The 22,197-nt window shown below is 39.0% G+C and overlaps 1 protein-coding gene across 1 annotated transcript in view; it reads left to right on the top strand.

Moving 5' to 3' along the window:
• The window catches only part of RYR2 (ryanodine receptor 2), a 308,323-nt gene that overhangs the window by 205,148 nt on the left and 80,978 nt on the right, over nucleotides 1–22,197 (top strand). Inside the window, exons 65-73 of the mRNA XM_056853337.1 lie at nucleotides 3,240–3,300; nucleotides 4,541–4,779; nucleotides 6,130–6,211; nucleotides 7,855–7,985; nucleotides 9,978–10,298; nucleotides 11,858–12,098; nucleotides 14,241–14,328; nucleotides 18,135–18,227; nucleotides 21,174–21,344. Coding sequence (XP_056709315.1) covers nucleotides 3,240–3,300; nucleotides 4,541–4,779; nucleotides 6,130–6,211; nucleotides 7,855–7,985; nucleotides 9,978–10,298; nucleotides 11,858–12,098; nucleotides 14,241–14,328; nucleotides 18,135–18,227; nucleotides 21,174–21,344 — 1,427 coding nt within the window. The remainder of the gene's footprint in view (nucleotides 1–3,239; nucleotides 3,301–4,540; nucleotides 4,780–6,129; nucleotides 6,212–7,854; nucleotides 7,986–9,977; nucleotides 10,299–11,857; nucleotides 12,099–14,240; nucleotides 14,329–18,134; nucleotides 18,228–21,173; nucleotides 21,345–22,197) is intronic.

Below are 22,197 nucleotides of genomic sequence, written 5' to 3' on the forward strand. Positions count from 1 at the left end.
CTTAAGAATGAATAATGACTATTAAAGCTGTACAGCGACAGCCTGTTTTGTTTCAATGTCACTTTTGTTATCAAAACGTGTTTATGCTTTTTGGTTTGCTTTTGAGTATCTCATTTTGTCTAGGTGCTGAACACTAATTATATCTGTGCAAGAACAGTGGAAAAGTTCCCAGGAATAACAATCCAGGGAACTTTTTCTTCCTGAGTTAGTTTACATGGAACAGCGTGAGGAAGCTCAGAAGGCTTGTAAGCAAGGAAGCTCTGCAATCCCTGAACAAGTGTGACTATGCTGAGGAAACTCCCCAACCTAAACTGAGCGAAACATAGTCAGAGCCCCTTATATACATACTGGCATGTATACAACCGCCCTGACCTGGATGGCCCAAGCTAGCCTGATCCCGTCAGATCTCAGAAGCTAAGCAGGGTCAGCCCTGGTTAGTATTTGGATGGGAGACCACCAAGGAATACCAGGGTTGCTGTGCAGGGGAAGGCACTGGCAAACCACCTCTGTTAGTCTCTTGCCATGAAAACCCCATAAAGGGGTCGCCATAAGTCGGCTGTGACTTGACAGCACTTTACACACACATATATACAACCATCTGCAAACGTTGCAGAGCCGGACCTTTTAGCTTCCCCTCCCTGCTGCAGTCCCCTTGACTGAATGTGGTGCATTCAATTTTGTTAATGCCTGGGATTAAGAAGGAGAGGTTATTTGAAATATTTCCCCATGCTCTTTTTCCTGTCATTCCTGAAGTGGGTTGTCAAGATTCGTCATCGCTATGAAGCAATAGAAACCTGCTAGTTTACTGTTGTGGCTTCTGTGCAGTCCGATATTGGAACTGCATGGAGCAGCCATGAAGATTTCCAGAGCTTTCTAGAAGATTAGGAGTCGCTTCCTCCCCTTGACACTTTCCCATCAAAAATGTCACCTGACCAGTTCTCCATCTGCTTCCACAAAGAGAGGATCTTCATTGCTGCCCTTGGTTTGTTTCCTCACCTCATTCTCAAGGATGAGATAGCTTGTTTCTCTTAAAAGTTTTTTTTTAATCATTCATAGTCACTGTAGCGAGGAATAAAACTACATTGAAAGAAGAAAAGTTTCTGATTTTCAGCTTTGTTATTGTGACTCAAAAGGGGCCTTTTCCGGATTGTGCCAACTGTGGGTTTAAAATGAAGCTGATAAAGGTCTGTTCTCTGTGTCTTATCTGCCTGAGTAATCACACAATAGAGCTGCCTGCTATTCGGTCACCAATTTCCCCTGAGGGCATGATTTGATAAACCCTTGGATTCAGAAGGGCTCTTTTTCAAAGGCTATTCCTTTTGAAGGCAGTTTTCCTGTTGGCTCAGTGTATGCCCACAGTCACTTCTTCTTGTCAGGGACTGGCTCTCCCCAGGGTTCTCATTCTCATTGGCGCTTCTGGGAGAGTTGTTGTTTTAATTGGGTCCAGCTAGTCTCATGAGTCATTCCTATATGAAACCATCTGTAATAAGAGCCAGTGTGGTATAGTGGTTATAGAATTATGTTACATAGTCCCCCCCACCCATCAAGTTGTGTTATCTGCTAGACTGCATGAGAAGAAGATACTGTCATACTGAAACCTTTCAGATGGAAACATGCATACTTGCTGATTAAAAAAAATATGGAATCCATCTGACTAGTCTTACATTCATTTAGGGTTAACTGTGACAGTTTTTGTGTACATCGTTAATTAATGTGACCACAATAATAAGTGATTTACCATTATATTTCAGAATCAGCAAGGTAAATATATTAGGTTTAGGAGTTTATCAAATTTTTTCATTTACTGTACTTAAAAATGTAAAGCCGGCACAGTTTTGGAAGACAGAAGTTCCTTCTATGAACCTACATAGTTCCTTGGATCTTGGCCATAACTTTTTTGACTTCAAAATGGCTTAGATCCAAAAGAGTATTGCTGTAAGCAGAAGGATTTCCACCTGTAGAGTGCAATTTTCTCACCATCCCACTGCTACCCAAAATACCTCTCTCATGCTGCTCATTCAAGAAAGGGGAATGAATACCTTTGGAAATGCTCCATTGGATCCGAGCCACTATCTACTATACACTACTGTACAATTCAGCTAAGCACATTTATTTTTCCTGATGTAATCAGAAATCCTTATATAGGCCTAGACTGTACTCTAGGTTTTCACAATGACATGCTCTCAGATAACATATATGATGAAAATTTTATATGTTTTCACTTATTCACCTAATTCCTCCACAAGAATATATTATTATAACTAAAACTGCAGGAAAATCATATGTTATTTCTAACATGTGCATTCAGCAGATCCTAAGTGAAAAGTGATTTCTGTCATTAAATTTATTTTACTGGAAGAATGCCAAATGTCTGGACTTCCTCCAGCCACCTCCTTTTATGAGATCCATACCTAGCAGAAGGAAGAAATTTTCTTTCCAGTCCATACATAGGGTTGCCAACCTCTAGGTAGTAGCTGGAGATCTGCTATTACATCTGATCTCCAGCTGTTAGAAATCAGATTACCTGGAGAAAATGGCCTCATTGGCAATTGGACTCTATGGCACTGAAGTCCCTTTCCTCCCCCAAACCCTGCCCTCCTCAGGCTCCACCCCAAAAATCTCCCGCCGGTGGCAAAGAGGGACCTGGCAACCCTATCCATACAGGCTGGCCACACACCCCTCGAAGCAGCCCAACAAGAGACAGATAGCCAAAGAGGTGGGGCCAGAGTAAGTAACAGGCCCCCACGGGCAAGTGCCCACTCAAGATACAGTCACTCCTCACATCTCCCCCATCCTGTCCAGATAATACTCATTATGTAGTAATACATAGTAACAATTTATGTCTTCTACAATGAATTCAGTGAGGTTGTACAAAGAGTAGAGAGTGATCACTGCAGTTCATTTTAGGTAGGACTTCAAGATTGCCACTTTTGGAAGGGACAAAGATTTCACTGCAGCTCTAAAACCACATTATATGCTCTTTAAATTGCTCCACACAATAATGAAAGTATGCTTTGTCTGCTTCATCCATTTGTTGAGTGGTGCATCATTAGTTCTGTTTTTGGCATCTGCTAAGAAGGTTGAAACAATGTTGTAAAATGTTCTACTTTAATATTAGAATTAAGCAGATGATTCTTCTTCCCAATGTACATGTTTCCATTTGTAAATTCAATAGTGCTCTTTTTAAAAAAAGAAATGCTATAATTTTTTTAAAAAACTTGTTTTTTTCCCCTTCTCAGGAAATGATGCAACTTCAATAGTCAACTGTCTTCATATCTTAGGCCAAACCCTGGATGCAAGGTAAAACCCTAAACATCGATCATTAAGTTATTGTCTCAGCTCCAAGATAAGTCAATTGCGGCCAAAACTGATTTGCTGTAGAATACTTAGTGGTTTATGCATACTAGAGAATTATTGCTGTATTTGAGTTATTGATTTTGAACGAATTTGAACGAATGACATTGACTGTGTACTACGCTTGTACTATGGCTTTGCCTTGCCAAGTATTCCCTTGCACGTTCTTCTGTTAAATTACTATGATTTTACATGAACTATATGTGGATGCACACATGATATGCTTATATGTGTGTGTTTTTCAATCTGTAGTTTCCCAGATCTTTCATAGTGATAATATGTATCCAGTATGCCCCTTCTCCCCATGCAGGTGCACCAATGATGGTAGGCACATTCAGTTCCATTCTTTGACATGGTGAATTCAGATCAGGATAGCATTTGGGGGGGGGGGGTTCTAGTGGGAGAAGTTTGGGATCATCACAGTAATGGATTTCATCAGGAGAATGTTAGCCATGCTGAAGCACCATACAAATATTGAAGCCAAACCATATCTCGGTTCCATTGCTTAGATCCACTATTGGCTTGCTAGCTTAGAATGTTTAGAAACCTCTATCTGTGGATAAAATAAACACCATAATAAACACCTAAGCCCTGCGTGGCAGCCTTGTTTTCTGGCGGGTGTGTTTTGCAACACGCCAGCACATATATTTTTGTTTCCCTATGGAGTCACATTTGCTAATAGCTTAAAAAAACAGAATAATTACTCCAATGGTTAATCTTGTTTTTTCATTTGTATGTATGAGCCTCATGCTGCTTTTTTCATTAGTCTATACTATTTCCGCATAGATTTCTTGTTTCCTTAGTACCTGGAGGTTGGCAACCCTACTTGTCTGTGTTATGAGGCAATATAGAAATTATTTTAAAAGTACATAAAAGGTTTTCCTATTAAAGTTATGATTAATGCAACCAACAATCCAGCAAGGAGCCTTCCTCAAGTTTAAAGGGCTCCTCTTCCAATGGCAGAGCCACAAGTTAGAGCAAGGTTTCTTAGGCTGCCGGAAGGCTTCAGACTTTGCTCAGTGGTGTGGTAGGATAGTGTTAGGATCCACTCCAGTGCGTTATACTGTCATACAGTGTAGTTGCTGGGTTGCTTCAGCTTTGTATTTTAGATTTTTCAGGGACTAGTTATTGCATTATTTAAATTCATAACAGACTGTAATAATGTTTTATGGCATGCAATATATAGAACAGTGATGAAGACAGGTCTGGAGAGTGTTAAGATGGCTCTGAGGACATTTTTGGATAATGCTGCAGAAGATCTAGAGAAGACAATGGAAAACCTTAAGCAAGGGCAGTTTACACACACCAGGAGTCAGCCAAAAGGAGTGACACAAATAATCAATTATACAACTGTGGCTCTTCTGCCTGTGCTATCTTCTTTATTTGAACACATTGGACAACATCAATTTGGAGAAGACCTGATATGTAGGTATTGGTTAGATGATATTTTCTATTAATAATCTCTGTATAGTTTAGTGTTTGGTATCATTAGAGTGTAGTTTTCTGATATTCTATAAAATAATACAGTTAACTGTTCAAGGCCATTGTGTGGCAGGCATTTGTCTGACTGTTTTAAGAATAAGAATTCCAACATTAATTCTAGAGGGTTGAATCCAAAGGTGCTCTTGCAGGAATGGAGGGCTCTTTTGCTCATGAAAGAGAAAGGGTACAATTTTCATGGATTTCCCATCTGAGATACAGCTCACCCCCCCCCACCCCCAAGCTATGTGCTAAGCTGTGATTGATGGTTAGCTAACATTCAGGAGCAGCTTTTCAGGTAGTGAAGGGGGCTACAGAAACAGGGGAGGCAGAAAGACCCAGTCTGCACATGGAACTCCTATTTTTGATTGTTAGGATTCAAACAATTTTGTTTAAACATTACTGTCTTGGCACAGGGGACTTCACTGGGGAGGGGAAATGGGCAAAATCACTCGTCTCCTTCTCCTGGTAGCAGAGTGCTTGTAGCCAAATCAAGCTAGTTACATGATAAATTCCATTGGTGTGTTCAAATTTGCACCAAGAGCTTTGGAAGATAGGCCATAGAACACATACTTTTCATGCATAAAATCTCCAATTTAATCGTTGGAATCTGCTGTTAAAATATTCTCAGTAGCGGGGCTGGGAAATGTCTCTGTTGAGAGAGCCATAACCAGTTGCAATAACAAAGAAATGCATAATGGATTACTGAAATCTATCTATTTGAGACAGCCTCACATGTAACTTCATGTGGTGATAACATAGGAAGCATTCTGTATCCCTCCTGTAAACCCATAAATCAATTTCCTGACATTGGATTGGAACCTAAAGTTCTCTTCTGTGAGAGGAAGACTTATTTCATAATTTAGTAGAATAAAAACTTAGGGTCCAGCACCATAAATCAAAGTTATAAAGCTCTGAAATGGTGTATACTTTCTATATAACTTCTGTTATGAGAATTTAATAAGATGTAACCTGCAAAGCTTTATTACTTCGAGGAATAGCATCTAGAGAAAACTAACAAACCACCATTTCCCTCCACTGTATGTTCTAATAATAGCTATGTATCCTAAGTGCTTGTGTAATAATTTAGGCTCAAATTTGAAGCAAGTTAGGAATATAATTTTATCTCATAATAGGATTGGTCTGCATTTTTACACATGTATAATAAAGTCTTGTATAATTCTTTAATAATTAAAACATGTAATGAGATTATGTTCTTTTTTTAAACAACTTTTTGCAGAGCAGTGAAATACAGTATAATAAAATTCATTCTCACTTTTGCTTTCCATTTTTTAGTGGAAGATGTTCAGGTCTCTTGTTACAGAATATTGGCCAGTTTATATGCCCTGGGAACCAGCAAGAGTATCTATGTGGAGCGGTAAGGGGGAAAACATTTAACATTCCTAAACCACCTGATGTTTGGGGAATTTTACTATTTACTTCTACTGAGTTATTTCATTTTTTTAATTGTATCTTGCCAAATAGGGCTCTTTGGAGCCCTCAGGACAACTAACATTATAATATAAAAACAACATTATATAAAACAGTAGTATAAAAACAATCCAGCATCAGGATCCATCAGAATTGCAAACAATGCATTACATAGATGATTATTGGAGAGAAAAGCTGAAAAACCTGAATGGCAGATTCAGAGGCATAAAGGATCACATGAAGCTGCCTTCTACTGAATTAGACCCTTGGTCCATCGAAGTCAGTATTGTCTACTCAGACCGGCAAAGGGCTCTCTAGGGTCCCAGGCAGAGAAAGGTCTTTCACATCACCTACTTGCCTAGTGCCTTTAACTGGAGATGCCTGGGATTTAACCTGGGACTTTCTGCATACCAAGCAGATGCTCTACCATTGAGCCATGGCCTGTCCCCAAATACCCATTCCTGCTCATATGCCACAAAAGGCCTGCTGGAATTTAGTTCTGTCAAATTTTCTAAAGGTAAAACCCAAGTCAGCTTGTTGGCCCTCTTAGAAGAGGGAGCTCCAAAGCGAGGATGCCACTACAGAAAAAAGATTCTGTAGGACAAGGTGCTTTCAATATAAGTTGAGTCAAGGCCATTTTAAAAGAGAAATCAAGTGCTGTGAATTGAGCTCAGGAACAAAGGAGCAAATAGAAATTTCTTGATGTGGGTGTTCTGTGCTTTTGTTGAATCACTGCTCTCCATAAATATTTTGAACATTGAAGTCTTCTTCCTCGTGTAAAGTGCATTACAATATTCTAGACCAGAAGTTATGCTCTCAGTCAGCGTTTCTTAGAAGCAATCATGTCAACCAACCTTCAGATGGTTAAAGGTATTCCTAGCTCTGGCTGCTGCATGAGGATTTCAGCTCATGCCATTATTCATTTTTAAGTGGCTGAAGCAATGGGAGAACAGGAAAAATAATTCTTAGGCTAGGGCCTCATTTTACTTTATAAAATTGGCACGTATGAGTGTGGCTGTAAAAATGCTTAAATTACTCAAATTGAACTTTTGGAATCTCTCTGTGGTAATTTAATATTGAAAGAAAAAATAATGAAATACTGATTATTTTCTTTGTTTTAGTTGTTCCTTTTTCATATGATCTATTTATTATATGTAGGTTTTCTATATATCTAATATATATGCAGTAGTCCAGGACTATTCTATGCCCATCTATGTTCAGCAAAGTTTTCTGTTGGTATTAGGGTTGCCAGCTCTGGGTTGGGAATTACTGGGAGATTTTTGGGATGGAACCTGAGAAGGGTGGGGTTTGGAGAAAGGTGGGACTTCAATGCCATAGAGTCCAATGGCCAAAGTGGCCATATTCTCCAGATGAACTGATCTCTAATGCCTGGCAATCAGTTATAATAGCAGGAAATCTCCAGCCACCACCTGGAGGTTGGCAACCCTAGTTGCTTTGTTAGTAGTTACAATATTTTAATAAAAATGTGAAGTTTACAGTAATTAAAATAGGGAGGATTCTAAGCTAGCTCTAAGTGCATTTAATCAAGAGATCGTATCTAAGTAATAACAGGACTTTTTAAATTTTCAGGCAGCGCTCAGCTTTAGGTGAATGTTTAGCTGCTTTTGCTGGTGCCTTTCCTGTGGCATTTTTGGAAACTCATCTGAACAAACACAACACATATTCTATTTACAACACCAAGTCTGCAAAAGACAGAGCAGGTACACTGAATGCCTCCATACATAACTACCTTGAAAATGGAGTTTTTGTATGTATTCTGGAATTTATATATGTGCTTTTTGCTGTATGATCCTCCTCTCTGTTTACTATCAGTTTAGTTCCAAGGCCATAAACATGTTCTGGAGTCAAATCTTTAGACAAAATTGGGCTGAGAAAAGACATCAGGGGTTTTAGACGTTGGTGAAATTAGAAGGCTCGCTACTAGGTGACATGCTTAAGAGTCTTGTGCAATTGTTATTTACAGACCAATTTTATCACAAAATGTAATAAATACTCTCTATTTTTTTCATTTTTCATTTTCAGCTTTGGATCTTGAGGGTGGGTAACTTCATGTCTGTCAAAGGCTTTATTATTCATTAGCTGCTTGAAACTTAGAATATCTCATTTCATCTTGGTTCTTTCCTTTTCAATTAGTTTTCATTAAAAGGGTCATGGTGTTGTATTTTCAAGATACAGTATTGGCTATGATGATTATAAATGCATACTTTGTGTTAACTAAAATGTAAGCAATATGTAGCACTAGTCTAGTTTCACCTTTTACACCTTTTGAGACACTGCGAAAATACTATTTTTATATATATATATATTTGGACTTTTAAAAATACAGGTTTTATATGCATCATCATGCAGTGGTAGGCTTTTAAAAAGTGTGTCAGTTTTGCTTCTGTGTTTAAAGCCAGACATTTATGTTCCATCTGTGCACAACAGATTTTAAAAATATTCTCTTAAAGTATAGCAAGATGTGCGTTGTGGCATAGCAAGAGAATTAACAAAAAGAGTTTTCAATTTCTGTAATTGTTTTTGAAGCCACACATTGTGGACTCACGGGCAAGCGGCTCCAAGGAAAGGGGAAGGAGAAGTAACCTTAAATAAACACACATACACGTACTTTTTGGGAAGTAAATGGCCACAGTTTTTATTGATCACAACAGAATGGAGCATTGGCGGAAAACCATGGGGGCGGATCCAAGATATCGGGTCACCACCCTGTAACCCGATATATATCGAAAGCATCGATAAACAGCCCAACCACCTGTGGGCACAGCATCGGAGTAGCACTTAGGTGGCCCCACCGGACGCACATCTCTGTGTGGAGCCAGCGCCACCTGGGATTGGAGCACCCAATACAGGCCCCCGAGCTGGGCATCGCTGTTGTACTCCATCCCAAGACCCCTTATGGGGGGTCCCCACAAACGGGAAGGAAAAGCACATCTTCCCTTCTTGGATCAGACCCCATGCAAAAACCCGCCAGAACAAACTGTGACAAAAGAAAATCAAACACATAACTACAGAACATAGGGAGGGTGGGCGGGAAACCTCGCCGTCCTGCAGCAAAACAGGATGGCTGCTGGTCTACGCCGGCTTAAATTGTCACGGGAAAGGGTGACGTCAGGACGCCTCGCCCAACCGCTGGGAAGGGCGGGGGAGGGGGAGAAACCCCCAGGCAAGTGTAGCCTCGCGAGACGGCGACGGGCTGCAGTCCAGCCTGGTGGAGACCTTTTCCCCTTTCTTGCATCCTGTCCGGTAAGTCCACAATGGGGGGACCTGATTAGTCAGGTCCCCCTTTTTTGGCAGTTATGTACACGGGCATTAAAAAGGGGTAGTTTAATATGTATTAGCATGTGGCTTTATTTGCAGCAATGAGGTTGAAAAACAAAAGAGTATAAGCAGTGCCATTTCATGTGTTTAAAAAGCATTAAAGTAGTAATACAGCAAATAAAACATCAGTTGTGACTGAAAAAACACACATGAATGACTGGGAAGTTGTTTTTTAAATTGACTTTTTTGTACCTTTGGAAATGGCAGTTTTCTCATAGGGAGTCATGAATATAAATAATGAAATATCACAAAAAATTGCTACAACACTAGTGATATGTCAAAATATTTATTGAAAGAGAAAGCAGATCAGAATAAATACAAGAGTTTATTCATTGTTATTAAGTTGTTGTTAATGGTAATATAATTATTTCTAGGACTCAACTTACCAAACAGTGTAGAAGAGCTTTGCCCAAACATTCCTTCTCTGGAGAAACTAATGGAAGAAATTGTGGAATTAGCTGAATCTGGCATCCGCTATACCCAAATGCCTCATGTAATGGAAGTAGTTTTGCCCATGCTGTGTAGCTACATGTCACATTGGTGGGAACATGGGCCAGAAAACAACCTCGACAAGAGTGAAATGTGCTGCACAGCTTTGACTTCAGAGCATATGAATACTCTTCTGGGAAATATATTGAAAATCATACATAATAACCTGGGCATTGATGAAGGAGCCTGGATGAAGAGATTAGCAGGTAAAATATAAAGACATTAGTATGCATTACTTGATCCTTTCTCTTTTGCTTTGGTTTCTTTGATTTTTGTTTTAAATGCTCAGTATTACCTTGGGTATATAGCTAAAAAAGAACTGTATTTATAAAGAAACTGAGAAATATAAATAGAAATTATTTTATCAAGAGCATTCTAGTTGGCTTAATCAATGGTGCAGGACTTGGCCAGAAAGGTAGATGGTCTGGTATTCTAGATTATCTTTTTTAGTAGAAAGAGCTGGGGTAGGGTTGCCAACCTCCAGGTACTTTGCAAACCACAGATAGCAGAAAAAGTTAAACAATAATTATTAAAGCAATAATAATCTGTTCAATTTTAGGCATATATATTATTCAATCCATAAATATGCATTAATGTGCAAATAAATTCCAAACATATTATAGCACACGTAGTTACAGTCACAAGCGTTATATGTAAATCTGTGAGTCCTGTGCGAATATATCGCTAACTTGCATAAAGGAGACGTCGAGATGTAGTCACGTAGGCGTCAAACCACTTGGAGTGTAGGTGACATATCAAGTAGAATACAGGGTGCCGGATGTATCCCTGTTTTGACCACTAGGCGGTCTTCATCAGCTGCCAACTCGGGCTGTATAGTAACACGCTCCTTCGTTGGAGTGAGTTACTATAAAGCCTGAGTTGGCAGCTGATGAAGACCACCTAGTGGTCAAAACAGGGATACATCCAGCACCCTGTATTCTACTTGATATGTTCTACCATTGCCACTCAGATGATTGATGAGTTATTATACTCCAAGCTACCATGACAGAAACTTTCTGTCACCTACACTCCAAGTGGTTTGATGCCTACGTGACTACATCTCAACGTCTCCTTTATACAAGTTAGCGATATATTCGCACAGGACTCTCAGATTTACATATAACGCTTGTGACTGTAACAACACGTGCTATAATATGTTTGGAATTTGTTTGCACATTAATGCATATTTATGGATTGAATAATATATATGCCTAAAATTGAACAGAGTATTATTGCTTTAATAATTATTGTTTAACTTTTTCTGCTATCTGTGGTTTGCAAACTAACTTTATAGCAGGCTAACTTATATTTAACCAAACCTCCAGGTACTAGCTGGAGATCTGCTATTACAACTGATCTCCAGCCATTAGAGATCAGTTCCTCCGGAGAAAATGGCTGCTTTGGAAATTGGACTCTATGGCATTGAAGTCCCTCCCCTCCCCAAACCCCGCCCTTAGGCTCCGCCCCAAAAATCTCCAGGTGTTTCCCAACCCAAAACTGTCAACCCTAAGCTGCGGGGGGGGGGGGGGGGAGGATTAGCAACAAGGGCCAGAATCCTGGATGTGAGTGGAGATAAACGGAGTACAGTAGGTTTACATATACATCAAAGGACACACCAAAGATTACCAGAACCTGCTAGTAGCAGAAAAGTTTGTGAATAGTGGGAAGCAATTAATCCAATATTAGCAGTCTTGTGGGAAAATAATGGCTATGATTATATCTTCACACATGAGTAATGTATAATATTAATGGGTTCCATACATAGTGTTTTCTCAGCCAATCATCAGCAAAGTGAAGCCCCAGCTGTTGAAAACTCATTTTCTGCCACTGATGGAGAAATTGAAGAAAAAAGCTGCAATGGTTATATCTGATGAAGAACACTTAAGAGCAGAAGGTAGAGGAGACATGTCCGAGGCAGAACTCTTAATCCTAGATGAGTTCACTACTCTAGCAAGGGACCTTTATGCCTTCTACCCTTTGCTGATAAGATTTGTGGATTACAACAGGTATGTGGAGTTCTGGACAAGAAAGAACTTCAGTGTTCGTTGAATTGTGTTTAGGGACTACCCGTGCTTACCAGGTGTAATCAGTTCTCTGCAAGAATTATTGTACAAGTACAGACTCTAACCCTGTATCTGAAGATAATTCACAGTATCTGAAGTGAGTAGCATGAGGAACAATTTATCTAAACTAAAATAGGATATTTTGCATTTCTTAGAAAGCTTGTGGCTGCTGCTGTCCTATCATAAGAGAAGGGATCAGCTACCATGTTTTGAATATGGGTGTTTTAAAGGAACCTAGAGTGGGGCAGAATGATTCTGCATGCAGTTAGCAGAAATGTAATTTTGACAGGAGTCCTGCTGTGTAATAGCATTCTTATAAAGTACTGCAGTGGGGCACAAAGGAAGGAAGACAGTACTTCTGTGTTTGAGTTTCTAGAAAGAAAACTGTACAGCTTGTACAAACACTTGTAAGGAACCTCCAACAATAATTTTAAATGAAATGAGGTATTTTATTTAACCTAGCCATTTTCCCAATTAAAAATACCCCAAGGTACTCCTCCTCTTGTGGGGGTCCCAGCTGATGTTTCCAAGAGCAAATGCCTCTGGAATTCTGGGGAAAGATGACATCAGCTGTTGTGGAAAAGTTTAAGCACCTCCACCATCCCCTATTGCTCCTTTCAAAATTGCCCCTTCCCGAAACTGTTGGCTATTTTTAGATAGGAGAAAAGAGCAAGAGTCCAGTAGCACTTTAAAGACTAACAAAAATATTTTCTGGCAGGGTATGAGCTTTTGTGAGCCACAGCTCACTTCTTCAGATACAGCTAGAATGTGAATCTAGCTGTATCTGAAGAAGTACATTCTAGCTGTATCTGAAGAAGTGAGCTGTGGCTCACGAAAGCTCATACCCTTCCAGAAAATATTTTTGTTAGTCTTTAAGGTGCTACTGGACTCTTGCTCTTTTCTACTACTGCAGACATACTAACATGGTTACCCACTGTGAATTATTTTTAGATAGGGTAATTGGGGTTTTCCTACATGAGCTTGGTTTTTCAAGTGTGTGGTGATACAGCTGGGTTTCCCACTGAATGCACCTGTATGATACATGTTTTGTAGTTTTCAGACTACATCTTAGGTTGTATGTATAAATCATCCTAAAATTTCATGTTTATTTAAAAAGCAGAGCATGAATATTACCTCTATCTTTGTTGCTAAGTTTGCATCCCACATCTTCAAAGGTAGAAAAATTAATTTACATGGGAAATACTGTATTAAGATTTTGAAGCTGCTGGTCAAAACCTTCTGTAGTCTTGAATGTTAATACATATCCATATTCTAACATACACTGTTAGAAAATTATGTACACTACTTTATCCAAATCAATAATCATTAAATCTAATTCTGAATTGGGCCATATAATACAGATTAAAAGTCCACACAATGGGGTCTGGGATAGACAGAAGGGATTTTTTCTGGAGGAAGCCTCGGAAAAAATATGAAATGTAAAAAAAAATTGGGAGTTAGAAAAACCCACATAATATCTGCTTCTTTAAGAAACGTGTGCTGCAGAAATCTCATGAAACTACATTTTGAGGTCTCAGTGGCCATTTCTGGGGGGAATGCTGGGCAATATGAATATGAACCAATATGAACTTGGAAGGAACACTGAGATACAGATAGTGTTAAAATCAACCATAAAGTTACTAAAGGGAATAGTACAAATATTTGGAGTAGTGAATTAGCAAAATTCAAGAAGTCAAAATAATATCAAACACTAAGCCTCAGTTGCTGTCAGGAGGAGGGTGGAGAGAAACAGACTAAAAAAGTTAAAAGATAGGAGGGAAGGTAAAACTGGAAGTGGGAGGAGCAGAAAAGGTAAAAAGGGAAAGCTGAGGATGGGGGAGGGGGCAAAAAAAGGTAAGGGAGGGAGAGGCTGCCATGGGGAGATACATCAAAAGGTAGGTGGGTGAGTAGTTAGGCATGTGAGGGAGGGAGAGAAGGAGAGAGGCTGCAAGTACTGTCTGGGGAGGCAAAGAGAAAAAAGCAAGAGGGAAGAGAAGGATAGGGGAAATGAGATTTCCCTTCCTTTTAATCCTTGCTGGTCTCCCACTTGTAAACTTAATAAACATCTCATTTATGTAATTTCAGAGCAAAATGGCTAAAAGAACCCAATTCTGAGGGTGAAGACTTGTTTCGTATGGTTGCTGAAGTATTCATTTACTGGTCAAAATCCCATGTAAGCTCACTATTTTTCTTTATAACATAGGTAGTAAAACACCTGTCGTTAAGATGAGTGAATTGACGTGGGGAAAGGGTTCTTTGTATAGCAGTAACCTGTGGGGGGTGGGGGGAATGAGGCAGGAACACACGTACCCTAGGCATGTATCAGTGTAATATGGCTCACTTTGACAAGTGCATTGCAGAAGGAAGCCACTCACTCCAAGCCTAACTCTCTCCACTCAGTTCTATGTACTATAAACTTCAGAGATAGGCGTACAAATCCCTATTTATACAAGCTGAGAGAAGCTTGCAGGCCCCACCAAGCTGAAATATCAAGTCCGAGAGGGGCTGCCTCAAAAGAAAACTGTTGCTTGGGAGGGGAAAAAGAAGATCTTCTCTTTTCCCCATATCTGAAATCCTGCACAAGCTGCTAGACCATAGCGAATGAAACAGCACTGGCATTACACAAGACCCAACAGCAACAATCAGTCGTTACAGTAGCAACACAAGGATTTGGCAAGGTACCTATAAAGCTGCGTGTGGCTAGAGGCATATGTCCTTGGGGAAAAAACTGAAGAAAAAAACCCAAACTCTTGTAGGGTTGCCATGTACTTGCTTCCAGCAGTCAACCTACCACTGATGCTCCCAGTCCTCCGCCTTTACTCAAGTGAGTGGCAGAGGGAAAATGGGGGGGATGGTGGTAGATGCTGGGACATCACTGCCAGTTTTGGAACAGGAAGTAAGATTTTGATGTTCTAGGAATTTTCAAATCTCTGTTGTAAAAAAACACAGAGATTAAGACATTTCTAAAGTGTCATGACATCACTTCTTGATGTGAACCCAGAAGTGATATCAGGGTCTTTTTGACTCTTAGCCCATGCCTTTAGATTAGCCAGCAAATGAATCCAGGACTGGCCTAAGATGTAATTTGTTTTGTTGTTTATTGATTTGTGTGTATAGTGCTGTTGTTTTTTCTGCTGTAAACTGCTTTGGGTCTCTTTGGTGAAAAAAACAGAGTACAAATAGTCAGTTAAGACTAAGGAAATGACGGTTTAGATTCTGTATCCACCTTATTTATTTATTTGTTGGATTTTTAGGCCATCCTTCCTGACCAGGTCAGGCTCAGAGTGGCTCACAACCATTTCAAGCAATTAAAACAAACCACAGTTTACAATAAAATTATCAACAATAATAAAATCTATGTGCCTTCGATCATGGCAGCAACAATACACTATTGACAACAACAATAATAATAACAGCAAAACAACAGCAAGAAGCATAACAGAGGTGGGGGCAGGAGGGGAGGCCAGCCAGATGGAAAAACCAGCGCTGTCCTCAACCACATGTGTAAAGAAACTCTCAACCTAACCTGGACCACAGTGGTAAGAGATCTGTGACTAAATGGCAAGGCACCAATATGAACTTGGAAGGGACACTGAGATACAGATAGTGTTGAAATCAACAATAAAGTTACTAAAGGGAATACTACAAATATTTGGGGTAGTGAATTAGCAAATTTCAAGAAGTCAATATCAAGCACTCTATGTCAATACCCAATATTAAAAGTCCACTAACAAGTCAATCTACCATGCAAATCAATTTAATTCCACATGAGGGGAAGCAAAATATGGTCCACCGATCCAGGTAGTCAGTAATCCAAAAGGGGAAGAGGCAAAATCTATGTTTGGTTGCTGCTGCTGAAGGCTAAACAGCCCACAAGACAAATGTAGTCTTTGGCATGCAGAAGTGTTTTTTGGAGAAGGGTTCTGTCTCCAGTTATAGGACAGGCAGCACAGACTTCAGAAAGGAAGCACAGATTTGTCAGCTGACTAGACAAAGGAGAGAGTGGGTTAGTCCAGCATCCTTGGAAAATTTCCAAATAAGGTAAAAGAGGGAATGATGTTTAGAGGGTTGGTTTTATTTGATCGATTGCTTGATGGTATGCCAATAAAGGTATTGAAATTTGTAAAAGAGGTAATGTTTCCAGGTTGAGAGGAAATGTGATTAGGGTCAGTCCTGGCCTGATCAGTGAAGTGGACCTTGGTGGGCAATTCAACTAGTACTAACTAGGCACACTAGGACAGCTGAGTTCAAGATGGGAAATGGAATACAAGATGATCATATTTGGGCATAGATCTTGTGGTTAGGTCATGGAAAAAGTAATGCAACAGATTATGCTGGTAGCTAGAGGCATACTGATTAATACTTGGAATGCTTGATGAATAATATGATGGCCAGGCACTGGGTGAGAAAAGTCTTCTCTTCAGGAGTGCCTATTATACTCCAGTTAGCATAATTAAATTAGGTGTGGCCCTGCTACCTCTGCTGAATTGGACTGTAACGGTCCGAAACTAATGTACTGGCATGATGCAAAACAGAGAAGAAGTGGTTCTGCTCTGGGGTTTTGGAGAGGGGGAAAATAGCAAAATGAAGGCTTCACTATGACAGGAACTAAAGAGAGCCTTGTCCATAGAGGCTGTGCAGTCTAGTTTAAGGAATATTCTTTAGTGCATTATTCTTCTACAGTAGAACAGTGCAGGCCTATGGAGAATTACCCAATCTAAGCTCATGGGTTTAGACTTGAGTAACTCTAAAATGACTAAACTGAGGCTATCGTATTTTGGTCACTTCATGAGACGACAAGAGTCACTGGAAAAGACAGTCATGCTAGGAAAAGTTGAGGGCAGCAGGAAAAGAGGAAGACCCAACAAGAGATGGATTGACTCAATAAAGGAAGCCACAGCCTTCAATTTGCAAGATCTGAGCAAGGTTGTCAAGGATAGGACATTTTGGAGGACTTTCATTCATAGGGTCGCCATGAGTCGGAAGCGACTTGACGGCACTTAACACACACACACACCTCTGCATAGGATTACATTGGAAGTAAAGCAATCCAGGGTATTGCTAAGGAAGCCATGGTGATCATTTTTGTCTGGGGTTGACCAGGTTTTGACCCCATTCAGAAGTTATATACCACTGTGTGAACTTCTGGTAACTGAAGCAAGGCTGGAACAGTGAGTATTCATGGTATACAGGACTGCGTACTAGCCAAACTGGTCCGCAGAAGGACTACATATGCAGATTCCTTTAAAAATATGAATATTCATAAACCTACTTTTTTGTTGCGTAGATAATGCGTCATGTATTTAACCTACTTTATATAAGGACTTGCTTAAATATGCCACAACGGCTGCAAGAGTTGTTCTTGCAAGGAGATGGAAACAAGTGGCTCTACCAGAAATAGATGAATGGAAAGAAAAGATGCTAAAATATGCAAATATGGCCAAGATGACTTATTTTATGAATTTAGACGACACACAAAATGTTGAGCAATTTAATGAGAAATGGTTACCATGGTATACTTATATATCTTCAAATATTTAACTCTAATATAATCTTTCTCCTTTTCATGTTAGTAAAAGTTAGTTATGTGTATACATACTGTAAAGATGTCTATTTTTAGAGAAATAGATCACGGTTTATCTTAAATATTATCTTAGTAATATTACCGGCTGCTTATTATGCACAAAAACATACATGATTACCTTTTACCGAGTAAAATTGAATAGAAATTAATGTTTTGAATCAGCAGTAATAACTACAATAAGTATAATATAATTTAGGTACTAAGTATAATCTATGTGTGAATATCAATGATTGAGACAATGTCGTTTATTGTAAACGGATGCAAACTTTCCCCCTTCCCCTTCTTTCCTTTCTGTATTCCCTAAAAAATAATTTTTTTAAAAAAAAATGTATTTAACCTACTTTTTAGTTTGCCTGAAGAATGTTTTAACCATAATGTTCTTTATACCATTTCAGAATTTTAAAAGGGAAGAACAGAACTTTGTTGTGCAGAACGAAATTAACAACATGTCTTTCCTTATTACTGACACCAAATCCAAGATGTCCAAGGTACTAGTATTTACAAAAGTTATTTATCTCAGTACTTTGCTAAAAACTATGTGGGCAGCAAAATAAATATTGGAATTAGTAACTTCTTAATTTCCACACTCTTTCTTTACTGTTTTCTCAGAGTTGTTGGAGACATTTGCAATAGGTTTTTTTTTTCCTTGCATAGACTCCTGGTCAGAAGTGCCTTTTGCAAGTGGTCAAAAGATTATGCTCACAGTTCTTGTGCCTTTCTGCTGCAAGAGTTTTATAAATGCTGTTGAAATAAAGGACACTAGTAAAGGATAGCACTAATATCACTGTCTATCTTATGAAATACTTTATGTTGAAAGGCAACTTACCATTTGTACAGGAACCCAGTTAAATGCAACTATATCCAAAATATACAAAACTATATTTATTGGAAAATCAAATACTTGATTATAAACCTTTCAAAAGATATTGCTGGTTACTTCAAATCAGTTTATTAAGCCAGCTTGTCATCCATGGCACACATGGTTATGTATTGGCCTGCTGGTTAGCATGTAATTTGAATCCTGTAGTAGCTGTACCAGTTCTGTGTTTAGTACCTCTTTGTTTCTGCACAGAACTGTAAAGTTTAACTGTTCTCCTCTGCATCATAACTATTGATAAAAAGCATTTAATGTGCAAACGCAAGCGGGTGTAGTGTCACGGCTCGTGTCGTTAAGGGGTCTACACTCTTAGAATGTATCACTTACTGAGAAGTGAAGCTATCTTATTCAGCGAGACCTCACAGACAGGAGTCAATGATAATTCCCACTACTGTAGGCTTTCTACTGAAGTGTTCCAGAAAATTTATAAACAAGGAACTTTCTTTAAATAACATTTATTTCACATTATATATATATATATATATATATATATATATATATATATATATATATATATATATATATATATATATATATATATATATATATATATGCATGTGAATATTTACACACTCTCAAAATCTCATAAAATACATTATGATATACGCAAGCAGTTTTAAACAATCTTTATAAGCAATTTCTATATATAAGGTTTTCTAACCTTAAACCTGTAATGCATTTCATTCAGGAATAAATCAGTTTACAGAAAGCCTGTCAAAATATGATTAGTATAAGGAGAGAAATTCATTGTTAAAAACATCTTAATGCAAAATACAACCTTATATTATTTCTAAACTTCTCCTAGCTTATATTCAGGACATTGCAGACCTTTTCTGTAAGGACATAGTCTTTTCCCATGTTTCTATGTCTTTACCATATCTTTTTTTCTCTGGTTCTTAATTTATTTGAGAGCTATAGTCAAACATACTTAATGAGCTTTTGGTTCATTGGAATACTGTTCTATATCAGAGACAGCTGATTCTTGTAAAGCTGAAGTCAGTAATTTACAAGACTATGTGTAGCTTTAAATTCAATATGTAGAGAGAACCTGTATGAACCTTAGTTCCAGGTAAGAGCTCTATAGCTCTCTCTATATAATGTAATCTGTGTATGCATACTGTGTATGCCACTCATTGTCACTGAGTGTAGAAGCTTCCTCTGTGTTGTTGAGGAAACCTCTGACTCTTTACCCTGAGAGATATCTCTGGTTGCTTAGAGGACTCTCTAAGAGTATCTAAGAATCCTGTTTCTGATTCTGAGAACTGAAGAGACCAGTTCTGTAACTTAGGTTTCACAACTTCCATGTTTCTCAAGGAAAGCCAAGTCAGACCATTTAGATCATTCAGTGAGAACCCATCAATTCTTGCTAGGATTAATGAGATGTCAGTGTTTCCAGATATGGAACTGATCCAATACTCTTAGACCCCACAGTAAGGTTAGTAGGAATACTAAGAGTCTCCATCATATGGAATAGTCCACAAGCATTCATTCCAAACATCCAGCCTCATCTGGACATGAATCCCTCTCAAAGAGAGTCTTTCCAATTCTGACAAAGAGTTTGTGAAATGGTAGAATTCCATATCACGCAAGATATGAAATGATAGAATGAGCCATGGCCAAGAACATACTCAGTTCTTACATCTCACGCAAGAAATGAGGAAAGCTAATGACCAGACAACAGTGTTGTCCTTCACTAACAATCCTAGGTTTTACATCTTTGAAGATGTGGAGTGAGGTCAGACAGCCCCTAAGCCATCTTCCATCAACTCCCTGCCTTCTGGCAGTTTGGTGCTGGCTTTTATTCTCTCAGACCAGTGGTCAGCTGAGCTGAGAGGCTAGAATATTCTGCCCTGGGCAGGCTACACTAATACTACTTGGTGAGTCACACATGGTGGTGGTGTGCTATTGTCTGTCACTTGGTCTGTGAAGAAAGCACCACCATGTTCCCGGCATTAAGTCACAAGTTCAAGGTCACCATCTGTTATACTGTTCGAAGACTAGGTCTGAGATGGTAGCATTATTTCCTTCCAGCTATCAAGATGCTAAACTTCCAGGCAGAAATGACCTTCCTGTTAAGAAGGGGTAAAAGTACCTTGAATAAGCGATGCCGATATTTTTCCAGACTCAACCATCAAGCGGGCAACAGTGCATATCATAACCTTGTAGTTTTGCGGTTTTATTCATCACAGAATAGTTTTAGCCAGCATAACCTTTACTCCACTTTCTTTTCACATCAGTTCTGTTCAGAGAAATAAGCCTCTTACTTCTGTGCTTTATCCATAAGATTCATAGGAATGCCACAGGTACAGACTCCTTATCACTCAGGCCTGTGACAATAGTGGCTGGTTTGGTGGTATCCACCGGCCCAGTGAAACAATGAGCTGGGGTTGAGTATGTGGAAGAGGAGGAAGGACATATAGCATCGCCGGGAAGAGGCGCTTGACTTTTGAATGGTTTATGTTTCCCCCATTGTAAGACTCAACACTCCTGTGAGATAGGTGGCTGTTTTTCCTATTTTACAGATATTTGAACAAGGATTGTTTCTTACATATTGCAGGCAGCTGTTTCTGATCAGGAAAGGAAAAAAATGAAGCGGAAAGGTGACCGCTACTCAGCACAGACTTCTCTTATTGTGGCAGCATTGAAAAGACTGCTACCCGTTGGGCTAAATATTTGTGCACCTGGTGACCAAGAATTAATTTCACTGGCAAAAAACAGACTAAGTATGGTAGGTTAAATACTTCTATATCCAGGTGGACATAGAACTGCGGTTCTACTGCTTCCTCTTATGTGTCTAGTAGACTCCTTAATTTCCTTCTTTCTAAGGGCTTAAGTAGAAGTGATAAAGCATGTTTGTTATATGGATCTCCTGTGATAATTTTAAAAATTCAAAACAGCTGGAGGTGAGGGAGGGGAGGGAGGAAGTCATGGATGCCCCATAAGGTTGTAAGCTTGCATAAAGTGTCTATCTCACTTGCCCTCCTATCAACTGCTTGAGGAGACTGATTCAGTTTGCCTCATTATGCAGCTAGCCCTGCCTATTTACATGCAAATGCAGCCTGAAATGACATAGGTGGTAGACATTGTGGGATATCAGCAAAAGCAGGTAAATCCCCACAACTGGCTGAAGTGTCTTCAAGGACACTGAATTCAATATTCAGAGGGTGAACAGAGAGAAATATCAGTGAATATCAGTGCAATTTTAACCAGAGTAGAGTTACATCCTTCTATGTCCATTGAAGTCAGTGGTCATGGAAAGGTGTAACTCTGTTTAGGATTGCACTAGACTTGTTGGCCAGTTTGTGTATATTGACCTATAGGAAACAAAAAGTCTGTTTCTTGATAACAAACAGACATTAGTAATAATAAGTTAAAGTACAAGGTATATAATATAGTTTATACTATCTTTTCCCATCGTTTAGAAGCTTGTGATTCTATTTCAGTTGCTAGTAGATACACACTAGTACAACCAATCTATTGAAGAATGTTATTCTTTTCTGAACTACACATGCACATGACCTTAATATTTGATAACTACTCCAGACTTTAAGATTACTTTATGACTATGAGATATGGACGAC

The sequence above is a fragment of the Euleptes europaea genome, chromosome 7 (genome assembly GCF_029931775.1).
Source record: "Euleptes europaea isolate rEulEur1 chromosome 7, rEulEur1.hap1, whole genome shotgun sequence".
Classification (NCBI taxonomy): domain Eukaryota; kingdom Metazoa; phylum Chordata; class Lepidosauria; order Squamata; family Sphaerodactylidae; genus Euleptes; species Euleptes europaea.